The sequence below is a fragment of the Pungitius pungitius genome, chromosome 7, assembly GCF_949316345.1.
Source record: "Pungitius pungitius chromosome 7, fPunPun2.1, whole genome shotgun sequence".
NCBI lineage: Eukaryota > Metazoa > Chordata > Actinopteri > Perciformes > Gasterosteidae > Pungitius > Pungitius pungitius.
This window is the reverse complement of record NC_084906.1, coordinates 8,611,585-8,635,009: the sequence shown is the minus strand read 5'-3', so window position 1 is coordinate 8,635,009 and position 23,425 is coordinate 8,611,585. Positions and strand designations below refer to the sequence as shown.

General features: G+C 43.9%; 1 protein-coding gene across 1 annotated transcript in view; it reads left to right on the top strand.

The window, feature by feature from the left end:
- arhgap39 (Rho GTPase activating protein 39) overlaps nucleotides 1-16,936 on the top strand; it is a 59,160-nt gene extending 42,224 nt beyond the window's left edge. The window contains exons 3-11 of the mRNA XM_037469456.2: nucleotides 11-1,301; nucleotides 6,392-6,556; nucleotides 8,274-8,459; nucleotides 9,561-9,774; nucleotides 12,276-12,349; nucleotides 13,060-13,259; nucleotides 13,497-13,588; nucleotides 13,728-13,897; nucleotides 14,796-16,936. Coding sequence (XP_037325353.2) covers nucleotides 11-1,301; nucleotides 6,392-6,556; nucleotides 8,274-8,459; nucleotides 9,561-9,774; nucleotides 12,276-12,349; nucleotides 13,060-13,259; nucleotides 13,497-13,588; nucleotides 13,728-13,897; nucleotides 14,796-14,990 — 2,587 coding nt within the window. The 3' untranslated portion in view covers nucleotides 14,991-16,936. The remainder of the gene's footprint in view (nucleotides 1-10; nucleotides 1,302-6,391; nucleotides 6,557-8,273; nucleotides 8,460-9,560; nucleotides 9,775-12,275; nucleotides 12,350-13,059; nucleotides 13,260-13,496; nucleotides 13,589-13,727; nucleotides 13,898-14,795) is intronic.
- Nucleotides 16,937-23,425: the final 6,489 nt, after the last annotated feature.

Sequence of the window (23,425 nt, the reverse complement as noted above, 5' to 3'; positions counted from 1 at the left end):
CCTCTCTCAGAACTTCTCCCTTCAGGTGGAACACGGGTACCAAGGAGCGAATGCTCATCAAGGTGACGGACAGAGAGCCCAGCTTCTTGGCCCACCAGGGGAACGGTTATTCCCCCTGCGACCCCCCCACACCCGGGCCTCCCTCCGGAGGGGGCACCACCTCACGCACCCGTCGTTCCTCCGGAGGAAACCCCCCACCGGAACCTGATGGCTCGCCCGTCCTCTACACCGACCGCCGGCAGTCCCCCTTCCTGAAGCGGGCCGAGCTGGGCGGCACAGGGACCCACCGCCGCTCCTCAGCCGACTCCCAGCCCCCCTCGCCGCGCTACGGCTATGAACCCCCGCTGTACGAGGAGCCGCCGTCAGAGTACCAGCCCCCTCCCATCTACGAGGAGCCGCCCACTGACATGCACCTCTCCGAGGCCTTCTACGGCACTGGCAAGTCACCGGCCCGCAAGTCTTCGGCCCCCCTCTACCACTCCCCCAAGCAGGCGCAGTCGCCCTATGGCCAGCTGGTTTTGACCCACCAGAAGTGTCCAGAAAAGACGCAGAGTCTGGAGTACAGTCCTGTGGGGAAGGAGTACGTCAAGCAGCTAGTGTACGTTGAGCAGTCCTCTTCCAGCCCCCGCTTCAAGACCGCTGACCGCCTGCTGCGCTACGGCACTACGGGGGGTTATGGTGGCTCGTATGGGGGGTCGTATACTCTGCAGCACAGCCAGTCTCTGATCAGGGACCCCCGCCTTCTGCTGGACTACAGCGGGGAGAGTGGAGAAGGAGGCCAGAGGTTGCTTTACGAGGACTCCATCTCCTGGTCGTCCAGTCAGACCCACTCACTCTCCTCTTCCTCCACCGGCGGTCCTGGGGCTTTCTCCCCCGGAGGTAACCGCAAACGCAAGAGCCGCAAGCCGTCCCTCCCCCAGGAGCTGGCGCGCTGCGCTGGGCCGGAGGGGGAGCTGGCGGGCACGGCGTCCGAGGCGATGCTGGCCGAGGCGAGGCTGGCGTGGGAGGCCCAGCAGGTGATGAAACAGAGGAGCAGCTGGGACTCGGGGCAGGGCGGCGGGGTCGCGGCCCACGGCGGCGGCTGCAAAGACGGTTACGAGAGTGACGGGGCGCTGCCTCTGCCGTTGCCGGGGCCGGTGGTGAGGGCGTTCAGCGAGGACGAGGCGCTGGCGCAGAGCGACGGCCACCACTGGAAACGCAGCACCTTCGATCGACTGGGCTTCCCCCAGGCGCTCCTGGAGAAAAGCCTCTCGGTCCAGACCAGCCTGGCCTCCCCTGAGCCTTACCTCCACCCCTCACAGGTACAGCTGCATGCTAGGAGTCTTTGTCCATTTGGGTCTTATTTTGGTCTACATACCTCTCCTCTAATCATCATTTGGCCTCTAATTTGTAATTGTGCTCACCTTGTTCAAAGATATTACTTTGATGAGGAAAGTTGCATTATATCACATTTAAATAATAGATAAAACTACCCACCTTTTGATGAACCACATATATTGTTTTTGGATATCAATACCCATCAGTTTATTATGAAGTAGTCTCAGCTCCTTGGCTACTTAGAAACGTGACTTTCCTAAAGATCCCGTATGTTATTGATTAACATAGTGTAGGTCATATGTAAGTTCTACACCACTGCGGTGGCTTTTGACAACGTGTTTTTGAACGATTTCTTTCTGGAGAACTGCTGTGGTCATTGTACAATCTGAATTATAAATGAGAGCAGCTGATCAGCCAGATAGCCACAGAGCTGAAGCCTTACCCGAAACTACAGTCAATGAAACATCAACACACACCAGCAGGACATCTCCAGTGATTAATTTAAGGCTACTCAGCGTCAGATGGGCTTATGTAACAGTCACACTGCCGCCTGGTCCACCGAGACACTTTCACTGCAGACAAACACACACACACACACAGAATAGTAAAACAAAGGATGTTCAAATGTGGTTATTGCACCTGTTTTCACAATGTTCAAATAATACACCACTATCCGGTGAACAAAGAAAACGTCATCTCTAGCTAGACACAAAATACATAATACATCCAGCACTGTAAATGGCTCCATAATCCTTTTGTACAACATGAACTCCCTAAGCATAAGGAGAAGTAGATGCTCAGACTGAAAGTGCTTTGCAAAAATGGAAATATGAACATCTATATTTTCCCATGGCAACCGAGAAAACTCACTGACTTGAACTCATCTGACACAGTCATAGAAATAGTGTAGTGGTGAAACAAATGTGGAACTGTTTTCAATTTGACTAGTAGAAAAATAAATAATGACCCACTTTAGCAGCCTGTAAAGTGTTGTAGCTCGCCGCCAAGAGAAACTCAATGGTCGCAGTGGCAACAGTACACTTTAAAAATCATGCTATGATGATTTGGACTTCTGCTCCAACATTATTTTAATTCATATTGTAATGTTGCTTTCAAATTGAACTTGTGACCTTGTGATTACAACCTTAAAACCTCACATGTGTTTGCTGTGTAAGTTAAGTTTTGAGAGCATAACCAAGATGGTCTCTATAGCCCATGTCAAAAAAACAACAGAAGCTAACCAATTAGTAAGTTAACAAGCAGCTAGTCTAATGTAGGGAATGCGTAATGTCAAAATATATCAACATTTACTTCAGGAACTAAAAGAGGAAAATGGCCCAAACCAATTTCCGAAACACGTATAGAGAAGCTTAATAAACTTAATGGCCAAGAAGCTGCTTCATGGACATTAAGGTGAGATTGTTTTGTCACTTTCCTTATATTTTAGCACTGACCGATTCTTTGCTAACAAATAGTTCCACTATGATTGATATAGTGGCTTCATAATAAAATCCTCCTGCTGCTTTATAAGGTGAGATGTGGCAGTGGTAAGAACTATTTTACAATTTGTGCCCCCCCAAATATGGAAGACCGAAAATTACTAGTATAAATAAATTCATGGATAAATGCTTAAATACATGTATAGATGAATAAATATATAAATAACGGGTGAAATACATAAATAAAATCTATGCTGAAATAAATAAATGCTGAAATAAATATGGAAATAAATCAATAAATAAATGTGTGAGTTTAATATCAGAAATGCCTGCGTCACCGGCTGCATGATGCAAGGGAAAGTTAGAGAAATACTATGATGAAGCCTAGTTCTGAAACCAGTTTTGAATCAGATGGTTATTTCCCGAACACCTGTTTCACATTTCTAAAAAGAATAAAACAAAAGTAGACATAATGCTAATGACAACACTGTGTGATTAATAAACAGTCTTTACTGAACTTTTCAACTGAATATTTTTTCTCAAAAGACACAGCAAATATTCGCAGCATCAGTTTGCCTTCTTGTCTTCCTTCTTCCTTCATTGTACAGACCAAACAATCTTGAAACCTCAGCTGAAATCAAGTGAAGAGGGTGAGCTATAATCAGTAGAATAAGATGAAAATAAGTATTTAGTATTTAGCAACTGCTGTTGTCTTGCTGCTTAAACGTTTAAACAGAAACGTACAGTTCTCAAGCTGCTCAGATACATTAGCTCATTGACATACGGACTCCTTACCCAAATGCTGCTGTTTTTTTAACTCGTCAAGCCAATTCAAGCAGTTTGCACATGTGGATGGCACAAGGCTGTGGGTAGCTCACCACAGGAACACTACGATGTCTTCATCCGAGTTGATGAGATCTGTCAATGTGTCACTGTGTGGGATGTGATGAAGACTTCCAGTATGAGAGTACTGTGAATTTGCCCGAGAAGCAGCCCATCTGTATTTCTGCATAAAACAGCTGTTGAAGTGTCATGTAAAGAAAGGGGCCATGAAATGAAAACACAAGCACCAGTTGCTCTGATGACATGCGTCTTCACGCCAGTCCTCCGAGAAGCCTGAGAAGCACTTATAGGCTGTCGCTCCCATCTCTGTCTGTCTGCTGCCACCATTTTATTTCACTGGCTTTGCATTTCGCTTGGGGTTAGCGATGGGGGTCTGAAGCGAGGAATCTGCTGACCGGAATCAAACAAACAATCATTTTAATCAGTTAACTGAGAAAGACTTCCAGACAAGTTGCATGTAAAAATGGCCGCCAGCATTATACAGCGTGGCAGCCTTGAGAGAATCTTAAGACACCAACGGACAGGTCGTTGAATCATTTAATTACCGTAGCTTATCAGAGAGCAGATTATCATAAAATGTGTTATGAATAAGCACCATTTTAAAATAAAAGTAGCTCTCGTTAGGAGGATATTGATGTTTCGACTAGGACTCTATTGGAGTGAAATGTGGTGACTTATGAGCTTTGTGGCATGGTGCATTATCTAGCCTGAAGTGGCCATCAGAAGAAGGTACACTGTGGTCGTAAAGGGATGGACATGGTTAGCAACAACACCCAGGTAGGCCCAAAACTGTGCCAACTGTTGTCTTTCTCTCCTCTGACCTCTCGCATCAACAAGGCATTTTGCTCCACAGAGCTGCCGCTCACTGGATATTTCTTCTTTTTGGACCATTCTTTGTAAACCCTGAAATGGTTGTGCTTTAAAATCCTAGTAGTTCAGCAGTTTGTGACGTACTCAGACCAGCTCGTCTGACACCAGCAACCACGTTCAGTCACTTAAACTTGAACTTCAGCAATTGTCTTCACCTCGTCTACATGCCTCAATGCATTGAGTTGCAGCCATGTCACATGTGATTGGCTGATTAGCAACTTGTGTTAACAAGCAACATTTTTATTAGGGCCGGGACTCGATTAAAAATATTAATCTAATTAATTAGAGGCTTTGTAATTAATTAATCGAAATTAATCGCATTTTAATTGCATAAATATTTCACCTGAGAACAGTGAGAAGTAATTTTTTTCACATGGATTTTTATTTTTGTTCAACCAATTCCAGCAGACAAGTGTAGAAATAGAAATATTTAGAAATATAGTACTTTCAGAAATTCAGGTAGCCTATAGGTGTGTAGACCTTCTGTAAACTAGGTTTTTTTAAGTAGACCAATACTTTCAAGTACATTCAGAACATTGGTTATTTTTTCAGACGTGGACTTAGTTACCCTGGTCCTTAAACCAGTCATCTGGTACAGTGTGGGTTGGGTGTGGGTCCTTGTACTCGGAGTCGGGCTAACGTCCATGCTAGCTGCTAATTGTTTTGCGTTGAGGTGATACTTGAGGCTCGATGTGAATTCCTTGTTGCATAGCTTGCACACAACCACGCTCTTATCGACGCTTCCATCCGTGTGTTTATTATAATAAGATTTCCCATTCACGGGGCCACCCGACACGGTCTCGTCAGCTTCTTCGTTCATGTTCCCTGTGGTTTGTTGTTGTCTGACGCTAATTGGTGCTCCAGTATAATCGGTCCTCCGAAACTCATCCAGTGAGAAACGCTCCACGGTGCAAAAAATAAGTGTAAAAATGCATAAAAAATGTTATGTGTATGTGTTATTTTTTGTGTAATTAATTAATCTTAATTCACATTGTAATTAATTAATCGTAATTAAAGCGCTAAAGTCCCAGCCCTAATTTTTATATTATTCACAAGATGCCAAGGAAATTAAGTACATGTATATCAATTATGATGTACCCTCAACAGTTAGTGTTCTATAAAGAGGTCATTTCTAAATGACCGTTTAATATTATTATTATTATCAGTTATCGCTGGGGAAACAATGGACCAAATAATGTGTATGTATGTATAACCAAAAATAAATATAAAGAACAAAATATTCAAACAAAATAGCAACACTACTATAATATTTATTTTGATGTCTTCATTAGTATATAATCCCTCACAATAGGAGTCCTTATGTCCTTACAGGCACAGCTACCCCTGCTCTTAACCCCTTGTAAAGATTGCCTCTCAGCGTTGCCGTGGTTTCGCACTCATCTTCCTACACACTGGACCTTTCCATCTAACATTGTCACGAAGGCACAGTGAGGGTATTAAGAAGAGTTAGATAAACACAATGATCCATCAGGTTAACATTGTCATCCGCCTACCAACACAAAAGATGTGTGCACCTTTTACCAGAATTCAATGAATCCTCAACAACCATGTCTCCATGGCAACACTATACTTCGTATGGTACTTCCTTTGTGTTGGCTGCCTTCTACACATTATGTATGGGCTCTTATAGCTTTCATGTTATTGGATGCCTTTGAGTGACTTTAGTTGTGTAATTCTTTTGTTGTTTGGATTTTTTTTTTAATCATGACACAAGGTATAAAGGGACTCTTTGTTACACTGCAATAGCCTTGTGCATATTGACGTTTTAACACGTCAGTATTAATCCCAGCCAGCTGCCTCGGAGCGCGACAGAAGCTCAAGCTGCTCTGAAAGGTCTGCAGCAGCAGAGATGACTGACATTTTGTGTTGCCTCCTCTCTCCTCCGTATCTCCACCCGTCAGTCGGAGGACCTCGGAGCCTGCGCCCAGTTTGAGGCCAGCCGAAATGCCAGGAACATGATGCCGAGCGCTAGCTGCGGCATTTTTCCGGAGTTCACCCTGAGAAAGCCCTCCTCGGAGACGGACATCGAGAACTGGGCGTCCAAGCACTTCAACAAACACACACAGGTAGTTTTTAGGATGTGTGTTTGTGACTTTCGGACAGGGCTTTTGATGTTTATCTCCATTGTCATGTAAGTGTAAGTGTACTGCTTAACCTTTTGGCTCAGATGTCACATACTGTACAGAGGAAATCTACTGTTGATGTCTGCCCGGGGAACACTGCTTGGTTTCAGTTATCAGCTGATCACTAATAAGGTTTAGCAGCTCAAAACATAATACATGAGTGGAAAGCTCTTAACACAAGGTCCATCTGGTTTCTGGCCCCAAGATCCAGCCTCAGAAACAATGGGACAGTGTTGAGAAAAATAGGTGAGCTGAAGTGACCTTTGGATTGGGGTTTGTATTAACATTTTGCCCAAAATCCCGATCCAAGTTTTGGATTTCAATTTCACCAAAACCTCTTTTTGTTGTACTTCCAACAATGACAGCTAACAATGCATAAGCTAACCGACACATGAAAAGGGGAATTTATGAACTACAAACTAGACCTAGGTTTTATCTTCATGGCTCAAACTCCCCATATATTCAGGTAGTTGAGTTGAGCAGGTATCAGATGATCACCACAGCAGCTTGATTCCTTCCAATTGGCAGGAAGTGTAGAAATGGCCAAAGCAGGAGAAGCACAAGCATATGATGTCATTAAGGAGTGCTCCGTCCCATGAAGTGCCTGAGTAAGCCGTGTCAGTGAGCATGCTAACCGAAATGGAATGCAGTTGTCATGAATGTTAATAATTCCCCCTGGGCTCTGTCCTCCATTGGCAAGTCAAGCTGTCTGCTGTATTAAAGGGTCTGTAAAGGAAATGAGACAGAGAGTGGAGCGCTTAGTTACTGACGTGGTGCCGCTATGGGGGGGGGGGTAAAGGTTACGTATGCGTCTTGGAGAGACCGGTGCATAATTTATACCTTTTTAACATACCGTAATTTCAAGACTATAAGGCGCACTTTTCTCCAAAAACGCGCCTTATAATCCGGAGCGCCATATATATGGATCAATTGGTTGATCCATACTGGTTAACGAGGATCCATTGGAGGGAAAGTCTGGTGCCAGCAGCCGCGGTAATTTCAGCTCCAATAGCGTATATTAAAGGTCGTAGTTGGATCTCGGGATCGAGATGACGGTCCGCCGCGAGGCGCCACCGTCTGTTCCAGCCGCTGCCTCTCCGTGCAAGATGCACGAAAGCATTTGCCAAGAATGTTTTCATTAATCAAGAACGAAAGTTGGAGGTTCAGAGATATTGTTAATATCCACATTAACGTTCGAACAACGTTACCATGGGAGTGAAGAGTTTTCAGAACGCTTAATAAAGTTTGATTTAGCAGAGCCCGATCTAGTGGATGCATAACGCAACCCCAGTCAAAGTATCTTCTATTCTATGCACCTTATAATCCGGTGCACCCTATATAGGAAAGTAGTTCATTAATAGGCGATTCATTGAAGGTGCGCCTTATAATCCAGTGCGCCTTATAGTTGCAAAAATACAGTACGTGTCTCAAACCACCTCACAAGCGGACTTCAATGCGTCCAGTCAGCCCAGGATGCATGAAGCCATCCACATAACAAAGCCTTCCTTCGCACTGCAAAGTGCTAGAGCTAAGTGCCATCCTAAGTGCTAATAAAGCTAGTGAAGTGCTTGATTTATTTGCATGAGAACAATCCAAGCCGATCGAATGGCCACTCGTCTAATCCCCTAGTTTCCCTCCATCCCCCGAATGGTTTCCTCAGGGTCTGTTCAGACGGAAGGTGTCCATCGCCAACATGCTGGCCTGGAGCAGTGAGCCCATCAAGAAGCCCATGATTGTGACCTCGGACCGCAGCGTGAAGAGGGAAGCCGTGGACATCTTTAAACTCATTCAGACATTCATGGGAGACCGCCGTGCCAAGGTTGACTCCCTCGGCGTTGCTCTGGAGGTCTGTGGAACGCCTGAAACACTGTCCTTACACCCATTGTCTCACTAATGTCCCACCTTGGTGGGACTCCACAGGGGTCCTTGTTGTGAACCTTCTTCAGGCACCTCTAGGTGTGAGCGTCATGCTTCATTTGGGACTAACTAGTGTAGGATCCATAAACAGCGGGCTCTGCTGTGCCTGCAGGATCACTGTACTGCCCTTCCTGTGCTACTGCAGAAGTGTGCACAAGACAAGCTGTGTGTCCTTGTTCCCCGTGTGACTTTGAGGGGAAGCTTTTACAACCACAGGGGCCTTGTTTCATAAACTGTGCTCAGGATCTATAGCAAAGGTTCACATGCACTCAAAAGAGAAACATACCTCTGATACATAACAGATATTAAAACAACAAAGCTTTATTGGAATCTGCAGCACTACCGCTCGTTAACATTAAACCTCCTATTCTAATTTCCTAAATCCCAGAGGTGTTGAAGATGTGCTCATGTGAAGTCTCATACTCTTCCTAACTCAAACCTCAACAAAAAAAAATCCATCCATCCACACACCGCTTATCCTGTACTCAGGGTCGCAGGGGGGGTGGAGTCTATCCCAGCCAACTTTGGGCAAGAGACAGGGTACACCCTGGACCAGTGGCCAGCCACGGGGCAACACAGAGACAAACAACCACTCACACCCATACACCTACAGGCAATTTAGAGTTCCCAATCAACCTAATCCCCAGAACATGTCTTTGGACTCTGGAAGGAAGCCAGAGTACCCGGAGAGAACCCACGCAGACACAGGAAGAACATGCAGACTCCACACAGAAAGGCCACTGGGTGGAGTTGAACCCAGGACCTTCTTGCCGTGAGGCGACAGCGCTAACCACCACACCACCGTGCCGCCCCGAGTACAAAATCCATCTGGAATATTGAGCTACATGCTGACCTTGTAAAAAAACATCTTCAGCTGCACTGATGTAGCCAATCCAGCTGCTCCAGAGGCTTGGAGGCCCAATTTTTAAACACAGCATTGACCGATCAGTAACACGTTGGCACATCCAACAGACCCTTAGATGACTTGAGTCCAATATTGTCAGCAGCTGATGTGCCCGTTTCCCGTCAGGTGGTGGTGCGCGGATGGAGCAACCAGGGTCTGCGGGACGAGCTGTACATCCAGCTGTGTCGCCAGACCACGGAGAACTTCCGCTACGACAGCCTGGAGCGAGGCTGGGAGCTGATGGCCATCTGCCTGGCCTTCTTTCCCCCGACGCCCCGCTTCCACACCTACCTGGAGGGCTACATCTGCCGACACATGGACCCTCTGAACGACACTAAGGGTGAGCGTGCGGCGCACACCCACACCACGCAGCCACTGTCCGTTCCATCCAATCAAGGTGTTCAGTCACATCGTGCCACAGAAATATATTGAAACCATTTGATTTAAACTAAAGCCTTGGTTGTGGTGAGGATTTAATGGTGGTTTTGTGTATATATCTCAGAATGGTTATTTAGTATATCTCATAACCAGTGTTGGGAAAGTTCACTTTCTACATGAACTAGTTCAAAGTTCAGTTCACAAATTTTAAAATGAACTAGTTCAGTTCATAGTTCAAACTTCAAAATATTTGAACTAAGTTCACAGTTTCAACTAGTTCAGTTCTTTTTTTCCATATGGCGCTGTAAGCTATTATTTTTCAAACTTATTGCCACAGCCCATATAGAACCACAGACAGCAATTATTTTATCAGTTTTAACACTGAAGCTATGCATCAGATTTAATCTTCATATCCAATTTTGAATCCTTATCCAACCAGGGTTTACATTAGCATTGAGGGGACAGCATTTCCCCATTGTTGCTTTAATGTTGCTGTCCATTCACTCCACACTAGCAGCAGCTGCAGCGTTCACCCCTACAGTACATTCTCAAACACATGCTGCTTGAATGGTCTTTTTTAAACAAGGAATAAAAACACGACAGTTATCATTAAGGTGCAAATGTTTGCAAAGAAAGGTCAGATTCCTCCCATCCTCACCGACGTTGTCAGTAACTTCATAAAACTCATTTAAATTATTATACGCCGCCTCTTTGCTACACGCAGCTGTCTCCTCCATGCATTTATTTTTTTTGATGACGCAAGCGGCGGTGCGACACTGGAGGCTGGTGTTGCCAGATTGGGTGTTTTTTCCGCTACTTATTAAGGCGCGTTCACGGTGTGTTTTCTATAGCTATCTGGCAACCCATTGAACGATGTTAACCTGAAAGAACGTGCCGTTCACAGACACCAGAATGAACGAGTTCACAGTAACATTCATCGGGGATTAATACAGTACGTTCAGTTCACGTTCGCCCAAAATATGAACGAGTTCGTGAACTATCGTTCAATGAACGCGTTCAGGCACAACACTGCCCATAACCACATAGTGTCAGGTGCCTTCCCAATTAAAGTCCCTGACAGGGTGTTCGTTAAATGTTATAAAAAGGAATCCACACAAGTAGAAACTCAGTACAATCCAAGACAATAGTGCAGAAGTTAAAATGTAGGGATACACATGAAATAAATGTGTATCATAAATGTTTGGGACACTTGACATGCATTGTCACACCTTTCGCAAATCCATGTATTACAAAACCGTAATAAAAAAACGTTATACTGATAAGAGAAATATAACTGGTTTCTGTTTTTTGAAATGAGTATCAGGAGATCTCATACGTTGTGAGGTGACAGGATTTCAGGGGCTTGGACACTGTGTCCCTGCTGACCGGGGATATGTGGACAATTCCTCGAGCACTCCTTAGTAGACGGAAGCTGCACTGTGTCCACTATTGGAGGTTTTTCTTTGTTTGAATAACAATTGTCAGTCTCCCACCATCCCAGCAGGTCTCTTCCAGCCATGAGATACGGATTCAAAGTATTGTTCTCCCATTACACAAGCTCATCTATGCAGTTACACACATTCTGCATCCACTCTGCCTTTTTTCATATAAACGACGTGGTAGTGTATTGATTTTAGCTGCACAGAGGAGAGTCTGTCGGGAACTCCAGGATGAAATATCGGAAAAGAGGGAAACCGATACAGACGCACAACCAAACAAATCCGTGTAGAATATCATTTCCTGTCAAAAGCTTTGCAATGACAGGACGCTCCAGATTACATCCCAAAGCCAGCCTCCGTGAGCAGGAGACAGGCTTTCTGTGTGTAGGTCCAAGGTGGGCCTGTTTCTGCTCTGCTCCTGGTGCTCTGCTGCCCCCTACAGGGGCACCAGGAGAACAACTGCTCACCATCCACTCCCCTCACAGTGCTCAGAGAGAACACGTGCTGTTTAGCTTGTCTTGGTCCTCTGAGGAGTTTCTTTCAAATGAAGAATGAAGTAAATATTGAAGTGATGACCACGTATGCGTCTATCTTTAGAATATTGCTTTTAAATATCGCCAAATATCTAATTGTTAGTTTACATAAAAAAATATTAACTCTCTAGTAAGGCTAAACTCTTAATATGGTTTATGAGCTTTGATATATTTAATTTACTCTTGTAAGACACCAACAGTCTTAGGGCAATATTTTTTATTGGTATAATTACTGGATGTCTGTGAGCAACAATCAGAAGTATTACTGTGAGTTGTAACTCGATTGAATGTGCTCGGCTGAACGTTAGAGTTCAAATTGATCAATTGGTAAACTGGTGGTGACTCACAGGCTCTTCTCTGCATGCTGCTTCACCTTTAACCCCGTGCTTATTAACTATTCACAGTTTCTGCACTGTTTCTTTTCAACATGCATGCAACATTTAAAATACAGGAAACCATCTAATGGCCTGAATACATCTGTTTTCCTCCAGGAGTGGCCATTAGCAGCTATGCTAAATACTGCTACAGGAAACTGACAAAAGCTGCTCTGACTGGTGCCAAGAAGGTAAGCATGGATTGGATTGGGTTTGTCCTTTTTATGAAGGAAGATGTGCTCACGTTTCTGTAATCCTGTAGTTGCTGTGAGTTCGACACTCTGTCCCAACATGCAAAATAAATGTTTAATACTGACAGCGGGAGGTAATATACTCTAGGTACAAGGAAAATGGACTGCCCTCAGTCTCCAGCATATATAGACCGTGGATATATCCAGGAAGTAGCGAGAGCGCTTCATTTCAACATTTTATTATGTTACAGCCTTATTCCGAACTAGATTAAGTTCCTCAAGATTCTACACACATACCCCATAATGACAACGTCATTTGCAGATCTATTAAATACAAAGAAAAAAACGTGCAAGTATTCGCAGTCTTTGCTCAATAATTTGTTCTTGATTAATCACTCAAATCTCAAATGTAGCCTCCAGCAGGCAGCAGCTTGGCTCCCAGCCCTCGCACCATGTACCTGTTCAGGTGCCAGAGCGCCAGCAGGTTGCTGACGGACCTCATTTGTTGCTTGTAGGACTCCACAGTGTTTGGCTGCAGTTAGCCCGCTGACCGCTAGCAGCACAGCGGGTTCTCTGGATGGGCCGGTGTTCTTCACTGCCATCTGAATATGTGACTTTCCTCCCGCTGCTTTCTGACCCACACCTGTCACGTACTCACGCTGCCCTTCACCTGCCTCTCTGTATTAAGATGCACACCTCTCTCTCTTCAGGGCCTGCAGAAGCCCTGTGTGGAGGAGATCAAGCACGCCAGGAATGCCATCTTCAGTCCCTCCATGTTTGGCTCCTCCCTGGATGAGGTGATGGCACTCCAGAAGGAGCGCTACCCTGACAACCAGCTGCCCTGGGTGCAGACCCGCCTCTCCGAGGAGGTCCTGGGTCTCAACGGAGACCAGACTGAAGGCATCTTCAGGTGAGGGGAAGAGATTGGGAGTCGTTAGATGGAAATCCGATGCTGGTGGTCACAGTTTGAGCATCTACACCTGAGGTGCATGACCAATCCACCACAACTATTGAATCCACTTTCCTGTGTGACCCAGTCCTCTCCTCCCACCGTCTGCAGCACTTTTTGAGTTTTGACTCCTACATCTATGTATAAATATAGAGAGTAGACCAGGAATGTAACCATCTTGTAACCTTTGACCTCCAGGGTACCAGGGGACATTGATGAAGTCAATGCCCTCAAGCTGCAAGTAGATCAATGGAAAATCCCCACTGGACTAGAAGACCCGCACATCCCAGGTTAACACACACACACACACACACACTGCTGAACAGCCTGACACTCACCTGGTTCTGGCTCCACACTGCTTGATGTCATGCACATGCAGTGGATAACTTGAATGCTCTCACGCTGTCCCGTGTCTCCCCGTGTCCCCAGCGTCTCTGCTGAAGCTCTGGTACAGGGAGCTGGAGGAGCCGCTGATCCCTCATGAGTTCTACGAGGAGTGCATTAGTCACTATGACAACCCGGAGGCCGCTGTCAACGTGGTGCTGGGCCTGCCGCACATCAACAAACTGGTGCTGTGCTACCTCATCCGTTTCCTACAGGTAACACACACACATACAGTGTGTAATCACAAAGCAAAGACATCCAGTAATAAGGCTACTTACTTGTATATTGTGTTTGTGACTTTGGAACCCAAATAATACCACCATGAAGTCATAACTTTTGACAATGCTCACATCTTTTAAAAATGGCAAAAGAGAGAACCGTGGAACTGAGGTATAAGAGGAGATGTCTTATTAAACCAAAACAGCTTTTGGTGAAGACAAATATTCTCACGATCACAAGGTTATTATTTTTCTTTGTTGCTGCGATTTTTTTGCCTATTTTGGAATACAAAATTAAGTGAATTTAATGGTTGGTCAACCGCAGCAACTACTTTGTACCAGCACACATACAGTAGTTCCTAGTAAACCTTTTATAACTGTGTATCCTCCAGAGGCACATTAACACTAAATCGATTAAGAAACATCCTATCTATTTTCTTTAAATGCAATATTTTATTCTGTAAGCAGCACATGCTAATTTCAAATCAGCTCCTTTGTTTCCATGATGGAGAAACAGAGAGTAGCCATGATCTGTATCTATGTATATGTTTTGTGACTTGTTAAGAACCCTCTTAACAGCAGTCAGCTGTGGACATTAAGTATTGAGTGAAACTTTACTTAAACTTGAACTCAAAAACAAGCAGCACCGAAACCAGAGAATCAACTCAAAGTCAACTTATACATACGAAGCTCCCCAAAACCATTCAACTTAGCAATCATGCTAATTAACACTCAACAATTCCGCACATACAGCTACTGGGAACTATAAAAATACCTGTAATCGTGTTTCAGGTTATGTTTGAGATCAAAATGGTTCAAATTCAAAGTGCTGCAGCAAACTTGAATTTGACTTAAGGAATTTGACTAAAGGCTGTTTTGCATTTGTGGTGTTCAGGTTTTTGCCCAGTCTGCCAATGTGACCATCACCAAGATGGATGTGAACAACCTGGCCATGGTCATGGCCCCCAACTGTCTGCGCTGCCAGTCCGACGACCCCAGGGTGATTTTCGAGAACACCCGCAAGGAGATGTCCTTCATCCGCGTGCTCATCCAGCGGCTGGACACCAGCTTCATGGACGGAATCCTATAGCCCCCCCTCACACACGCACACACACACCGTCCATACTTACGCCTCCACTACGCTCCCTTTAACCCCCTCCATGACACTCCCCCAGCACAGGAATACATACACACACCTTGCCTCTCCAACATGTTTACTTTTCAGGAACTAACAAAACTGCCTTGTTTGGAGTTTCACCACAGGACATTTAGAGTTGGACCAGCTGTTATCTCTTTCTATTGCTGCCAATGTAGGTCTTTAATTGACATTTACATACACCAGTATTGGAGTTCCAAGGTTTTCATATGCTTACAGTACTGTGTGTGCCTTCACATGCATTAATACAGTGTACACGTACAGAATGAAGGACATCGCAGGGATCTCATCATTTCATTGTGTTTGTTGTCAACGGCACACTCAGAGTTCAGGACCTGAAGGGTCATTTGAAATCCAGCTTCTTTGTTTTTTATGAACTGCTTGTACTCTTGGTTTTCCTGTGCTTCAACACACATGCATTGGCACAAAGACAGCGACACAAGAACATCAGCTCATGCAAACACATTGGAGGTCTTGCCCCCTCCGGCGATTCCACCTTAACACACCATCGCAACGCCAGCGAGATTTGTGATCTGTTCATTTAAACATGTATTACGCACACGTTCCACCACAGGTGTTGAAAGTACACGTACACAGGCCAAGCCATGCATTCAGAGGGTTGGGCTCCAGATTTTCACAAGATGTAAAGCCTTGTTAAAAGCCTTGTCTGAGCGTCTCAGATACCAGGCGTCTCCATGTTTTACGCTGCCACAACTTAGTAGATGAGGTCCTGCCTGAGGACGGCAATCTTTGTGCTGTCTCAATGAGGACAGGATGCTGCCTGTTACAACGAGGTGTAGCTGTGAAATAAGACCGCAATAAAGGGAAACCAAATTAATCTTAAAATTAAGGCGTTCAATCAATGATAACCAATTGATTGATTTTCTTATACCCACAGACTTTAAGAGGGATTGTTTCATACATGTAATAAAACCATCCCTAGCTTCAGTAAAGCTAGGAAGCTCATTGGCTCCCAACAGGAGGAAGTCCATTTAAGAATTCATCTAAAATTGGTAATCCATGACATTCATTTTCTGAGACTATTCTCTATGTTCCTTATTATTATTTAGTGTTTACTGTAAATTGGGATATAAATATAATAGCGAATTATTCGACACACATTGTTCCTCTAATCACTGCCATTATACTCTCACACCTATATACCACAGTGACATAGGAATTAGATTGTACGGGGTAATACACAGGTCCTTGGTCGACCCTGTTCATAGACGTATTCTCCATAATATTAGTGAATAAGACCGATGAAGAATTTCGAGACAGCTATAAACTACTTAAACCTCTTATCATATTAAGCATTATTATGAGCAGCAAGTGGGAAAATAAAAACACTTGTTTTCTGCCAAGTGAAGCAAATGCTGAGCCAAGTTAAAAGCTTAAAACGGCTTACTCTCTATTGACCACCAGGGGGCGACTCCTCTGGTCCTATAGAAGTCTACAAGAAAATGGTTTTACTTCTCTCCTGATTTATCCTCTCAGTAAACATGAGTTTTTTCAGCACACCGAGTGTTGAGTACTGTTCAGAATAGTAACTGCTTTTGCTATATATAACCGTGTAATCTTCAACATTGGGTCATCTTGAGGAAATCTGGTCCTGTCCCCCATGAAGCAAAAAAAAAACACGAGGCCCGACGCTTTACGTTCACATACAGCACAGCATGCTCATACTTTCTGGGAGGGATTCGAAAAGTGCCAGAAAAGAACCCCAGGAGAGCCCGCCTGACCCCAGAGTCCAGCACCCCCACCGAATCCCAACAGGCCTTCCTGCTCACTAATGGTTTGTGAATGTGTCTACCCGCTTGTCCATCTGTCTGTCAGTCATCATTTACAAAACGTACCTGTCTCTTTGCATCCATTCAGTCTTCGTCGATTTTTTTATGTATCTAACAGAATTTCTATGTTTTTTTAACCCATTCTTTTTATATGATTTAATTTATTTATATTTATTTGAGGAGATTTCCTTAATGCCTCCTCAAGATATTGTATCGTAGGCTCTAGTGCGTTTGTGTATGTTTTTGTCAAAGTACGAGTGTGTACACGTAAGATTGTATGATTGCATGGATGTGCGACTGACTGATTTTCAATTTGGGAGGGCACATGCGCCTTGATTTGTGAATCTAGCGGTTTGATTCATTTGCGTTTCTTTGTGACACAACTGAAAGGACAGTCTGAAATGCTCCAGGGAGACGCACACAAACACACAAACAGACACACACATACCATGCTGGAAAAAACTGACTTCCACCGTTCAGCTTCAGAGGACACTTAGTCGCACAGAGGCTTTTTTCTGTTTTGTGAAGAGTGTCGTTGTATGTGTGTGTATGTCTGTCTGTGCATCTCACTCACTCTAAAATACACTTGACTCCAAATAGATAACATGTACATTGATACTGTACAAAATATGTAAAATAAGTATATAGAGAAGCAAGAGAAGAAAAAGTACCATATATAACAGTTGAAATTGACATGGAAGTTATTGTAACATATTCACCCATCCCCTTCTGCCAAGTCTTGTCAGTATAAATTTTCATCACAATTAAAGAAGTTTAAATGTGGCAATTTACAACCATCTCCAAACAGTCTGTGGACTACACATCCATGCAACGGCCACAAAGTGTTTTAAGCCCCCATCCTTCTGACTGTATTGCTGATTCATACTCCAAAAGAAGTGATTTGTCTTGAGGAATCTGCAGGACTATTTTTAGTTGCACCAGAAATCGCAGAGGAAGATGCCTTGACATGTCATTTCCAGCACCCTGGAATAAACTTTACTGGGTAACCTCAGTAGTGTGATACCCCAATAAATCCCCTGTTGCGGTCTGCCACTCCACAAGCACTGTCCCCGACCTCCATGTGACCCCAAGGTGAGCGCCACTAAATTCCAGGAGTCCAATTTCATCCACCCGCTGCCATGGCTGCAGAGTAGCTTCATGACTACCTTAGCAACCTCTGCCAGAAATATGGACAGGTCTTCTAAAGTCTGCCTCAGAGCTCCTCACATTGCTCTTTCACTGCCCACCACTGTCCCCAGTACAAGTTCTCTCCCACTGAACACATCTTATGCCCTTCTTCCCCAGTCGGGTTGTCTATACATTCATTAGAACTCCTGTGAGTCCAACCAAAAGTCCTTGTCTTTAGTTCTTGAATTCCTCTCATACCGGGGGGTTTGGCAGCCCTTTAGGCCAGCCGGTGCCTGTCTGATGTTGGCAGAGACCCCAGGGCCAGCCAAGCCAAAAGGCCTCCCTCTACACCTTGACAACTATTGACTCACAATGGACGCTTTGAACCTGTTTGTATTCCATGTCTCCATCCTCCCCTGGAATTCACAGGAAGTTCTTTTGGAGTAATAGGTCCTTGGCCAGTTGATCCCAGTTAACCCTCACTACTGTACTGGGTTTAACAGGTGTGTCTGGTAGCCATCATCTGAAACAACTCATGACACAATGCTGCGTATCTTATGGTGAACCATGATGTCGCTTGCAATCGCCAAGGACGATCTGTTACCTGTTCCACGTATGAACTGTCATGGTGTTTGTTATGCACAACTAGAACCTTCTACTTCTCTGCCAGCCAGAGAGCTGAGATGCCACAGCCAGGGTCCAGGGGTCCACGTTTTTACTTGCTGCACGGTTCCCAATGTACCGAACCCCAATGCCTATCCCTGTGAGTGTTGGGCCCACACAAGACTGTGTCCAAACCCAATGCTTGTCAATGGCCGTCCACCAAAAGCTTGCCAGTGAGCTCCCCTTTGTGGCTGATTAAAACAGGGTCAGTGAATTACTTTTGGCCTTGCCCCTTCGGGTGGAGGTCAACCCCCATTTTCTCCTCATTAAATTAGCTGACCTGTCCTCATAGTGGGGTTGCCAGGTTTAAACGCTGTTCTCGCTCTACACAAAATGACCTTGGTGACTAGCTTATTTACTAAAGAGAAACAAAGTGTTAAATACACAGGTACACTGGGTTACCAGTTAGCTTCCCTTCCTCCAACAGAGACATTAAACAGGCCATCCTGTGCCATCTGCAGCTGTCAGCTTGCTGCGGCCCTTTTACATTTAAAAAAGTATTTAAACGTTTTTTACACGAGAGTGAGCTTATCTGTTTGGAAAATCAACAACAAAGCCATCCCTCATTTGACAACTGACTTCTTTCTGAGGTTTGAATATGGCCAAATATTTGAATAGATTTTTGGTTGAATCACAGTGAATGATAAGCCCTAAGTATGTATGTATGTCGTGTGTTTGTGAGAGTGTCTTTGTTTTATGTAAGAGGTGGTTGTAGATAGACCCAGCAAATCAACAGATTAGCATGCAGACATAGGGTCTTCACTCTCTTCAACTTGAATTTACTAAAATATGATAATATACAAGAAAAACATAATGAATTTACAGAAAATAAGTGTTACAGTGTTTAGCTTTAAAAATCCACTAAGAAAAAAAGATTGAGCTCTTTTAATCCATTTTTCTGATTGTTTTTTCTACTTGGTTCTTACTAATGATGATTTGGTAGTCGGTGTCGATGCTGTTCGTCCAATGTAAAGAAAATGACAATGGAGAAGAGGTGTGAGAGAGCTGCTGTGAAACCGCTCTTCACCTCAACGTCAACCCTCCAGGTTTTTTAAGTTGTATCTTAATGTCCCCTGTCACTCACACTGCGAGGGAAGACTCTGGAAGTGTAACGGCCGTTGGTTTAATAAATGATTCAAATGTCTACAAAACCGTGTTCTTTTCTTTTCTCCAACTGAGCAACTCAACAAGCTGGCTGATACAAGTGAACAACGTCATTGTTACATTTTATACAAACATACATAACAACATGTGTAGAACATATCAATGTGTCACACAAGTAATTACAAATCAAAAGAATGTATGTTCTACATTAAAAGGTAATGCAATATCCACAACATAAAACTCTTCTTAAGGCTTCATCCACTTCCCTCCTTAAGTCTAAGTACACTATGTACACAGACATGCTCCCATGTTGCACTGTAGATCATGATGATTGAGACTGAATTGAAGCTGTGTGGCTGTGGTCCTGCTCTGCCAGGGTTTCCTTGTACACTCACCTCTCTGACCAGCCAATCGCATAGGAACCTCCAAGAAGGCAATAAAAGACAGCACTTTGGGGGGGGGGGGTGGGGGGTTCTCTCTGGGGCACAAGCCTCAGCCAGACTTCAACCAACTGAACTTGTGTGGTGGGATAAAACGGTATCTGGAAAGTGTTTGTGTGGCCTCCCTTTTGGTTGCCGGGTGGTAATAATCGGGGGCTCGTCCGGGATCTTTGCATAGGTCGGCACTGACAAGTACTTAAATGTAACTGCTTCCACTCATATTTTTTGGGTTGAATTGTATTTTCTGATCTGGGGTTTGCAGTGCAGACTTTGGAACCCTTTTCTGAGACATATTGCTTGGTTCAATCAATGGTTCTTACATCAAAGTTACCTGTAAGGGGCAGGTGACATTAGAGGGATTAAGTAAATAATCAGACAATATACGTTTTCTGATAAACTAACAGCCTGTTGTACAAGTAGCTACATTAATTCAATTAGTTTGGTGTCCCCTTACTATAAAAATAACAGAGTAATATGCACTTACAGTAATTGCTTATTGTGGCGGAGGTTTGACTGAATAAAGGGAGACCTACAAAGAGAAATTTGTTTTGTATATTTTAGTAGACTTTAGTAGTGCAGAAGGACCGAGCTGAATAGTTCAAGCAACTGCTCCGGAATCGGTACCCAGAGCATCATAGCCAGAGTTTTTATATGCTCAAAGACAGTAAATCAATGCAGACATCAGAGGAAGACAATTAAATGATACAGGGATGTACAGAGAAGGGGTTTTCAGTCTGTGGTACTTCCCAAGGCCAACGGCAGTTTTTATATGAGTTTAAATGGAAAAGAGTTCTTTGGAACCTTCTATTATACAAGTGATTTGACAGAACTCAGCACAACCAATTGACTGATAAGCCTTTTCATCAAAGGCAAAAAGTCGATGGGAGGCAAGTTCAACAGTTCAGTTCCGTAGCTGGGCGGATTGGACAGAATATCACAGTACTGTCAAATCCTGTTACAGAAATAACACACATACATGTTATGATAAGGAAATCCAGCCACAAGGAAAGCAAATGAGTTATAGTGGTTAAAGTAATATATCGTGAATGGTTACATCATTCACAGGGAAGCAAACATAAGTGATATCATGTCATTAAGATAACACGTCATCAATCCAGTGAGGAAAAACTCAATTGGATATATGCCTCTTTGAGCAACACAAAGGTACAGTATTATTGCTAGCAGGTTTAAATGTTGTTCATACATATAATCTCCTCAGTATCCATAGTGATGTTTACAGGTTCCTCAGTGTGACACCCAGACTGGGGTGTTAGGGGTGGCTCTCGTTTCAGACACCACAAGCCCCGCCCTTATTGTTTCCACCTGTGGCTCCTTCCACTCTATTTAGTCTGTCCAATGCTTGTTTGGTGCCAGTTCGTCTCTTTTGTTTCACGAGCCTAGCAGCGATTTCCCTGGGTGTGCCGTCACCTATTATGACCCGTTTCTGTCCACCGGTGAATCTTTGCTGATTTGGATCGATCCGCCTGCTCTGTCTGACTACCCGTGTACCGAACTGAAGTAAAGACATTGTCTTTTGACCCTGACTACCTTGCCTTGAATCTGTTTTAGGCGGGTTAGGCGTATCCGAGAAATGCAGAAGCAATGTTATCACTATCAAGTGAATAGGTAATCGGGTAGGAGAGCAATAGTGTTCATGACTTAAGTTAGCCTATGGTTGGACTGTTGTGACCTTTGGACCACAAAGGAGAACAGTTTCTCGTGTCGGCACGTGCTGCCATAGACACATACATAGTTTGCTGTCTGTTTCTTGTTCCTGGCCGTGCCTGCCGTCCATTGCCCAGCTTCCACTCATCTTCCCTTTTGAATCTTGCATGGGATTTGTGAGTACGAGTAGCAGGTGACGCCATGGGGTGGCGCTCTGAATTCACGGCTGTGCCCCTATAAAATATGTCTGGCACTTTGCCAGGGAATGCCAGTTTCCTATTGGGTGGCCAGTGTTGCTGGACCCACAGCAGTGTGGGGAAATCCCACTTCTTTGTGATCGGGTAAATATGTTTCTAGGTTGATTTTTTTTTTTTCTTCATATATACAGGTTGCATATTTTCAAAGTACTATTAAAATTCTTTGCTGGTGGTAATTTTGTATTGTGCTGCAGTCATCATCCCGCTACTTGCTGTCCTTTATTAATCCTTAGGTAGTCTGTTCCTCGTCCATTTTATGTTGTTCCCTTCATGCTACAGATGTAAGAGCGGACTAACTACATGCATTTTTGTTTGTCATCTAGGCAATTTCCCTACATATTTCGGTACTTTCTGCAGGGCGGTGTGATTTAAGCGGGTTTGGCCGCCGTGTGGTGCATGGATTATTCAGGTGTCGCTCAGAGCTTGTAATGTGTCAGAGTTGATGTGGGGCCGGATTAGATTTGTATTTATGTTTGCTTATGTTATGTTTATATTCGGGCTGTCAAAAATAGCGCGTTAACGACGTTAATTAGTTGTTTGTTGTTAATTACGTCATTTTTTTAAACACATTTCACGCATGCGCAGAGTGACAAATTATTCAGGTCAGGAAAGTACCTCTTCCTCTAGGGCAGTGGTTCTCAACTGCTCTGGCTCCGTAACACACCATCACCCCTTAATGACAAGCGGGGGGGGTGCGGGGTGCTAGGGTGCTAGCGATGTCGAGGGGGGGTGCTAGCGGTTTTCTTTTCCCGTTCTAATTGCCGCGCGGATGGTGTAGCAATATTGTTGTTCGGGAGAAATTCGGGAGAATGGTCGGTCCGGGAGAGTTTCCCGGAAATATCGGGAGGGTTGACATGTCTGGTCCTCGCATCAGGAGCACAAACTCGTTTTGCCGAACTTATCAAATAACATTGATTTGATTATTTTCTGGAATGAATTATACCAAGTCAAATATCAATAACATGTATTTATGTAAAAAATAATAATGATGATAATAATAATGATAATTATGTATCTGTGTCCTGTTATTTATCTTTGGTATGCATTTCAGAAAGAAAAAATGGTTAGAATTAAGGTGTAATTGCAAATAGTGATTAATCCTGATTAATCCACTGAAAATTCTGATTAATTTGATTAAAATTTTTAATCATTTGACACCCCTAGTTTATATATATAAGTTAAAATACTGACATATTATATTAATGTTCAAGTGTAATAAATTCCAAAAGTTTTAATCAATGCCTTTTTGAAGTCTGTTTGCTGTGAAGTCCAGTCAGCGGAGGGCAAAAGGCCAAATTGCCCCAGTGAAATATCATTTTGAT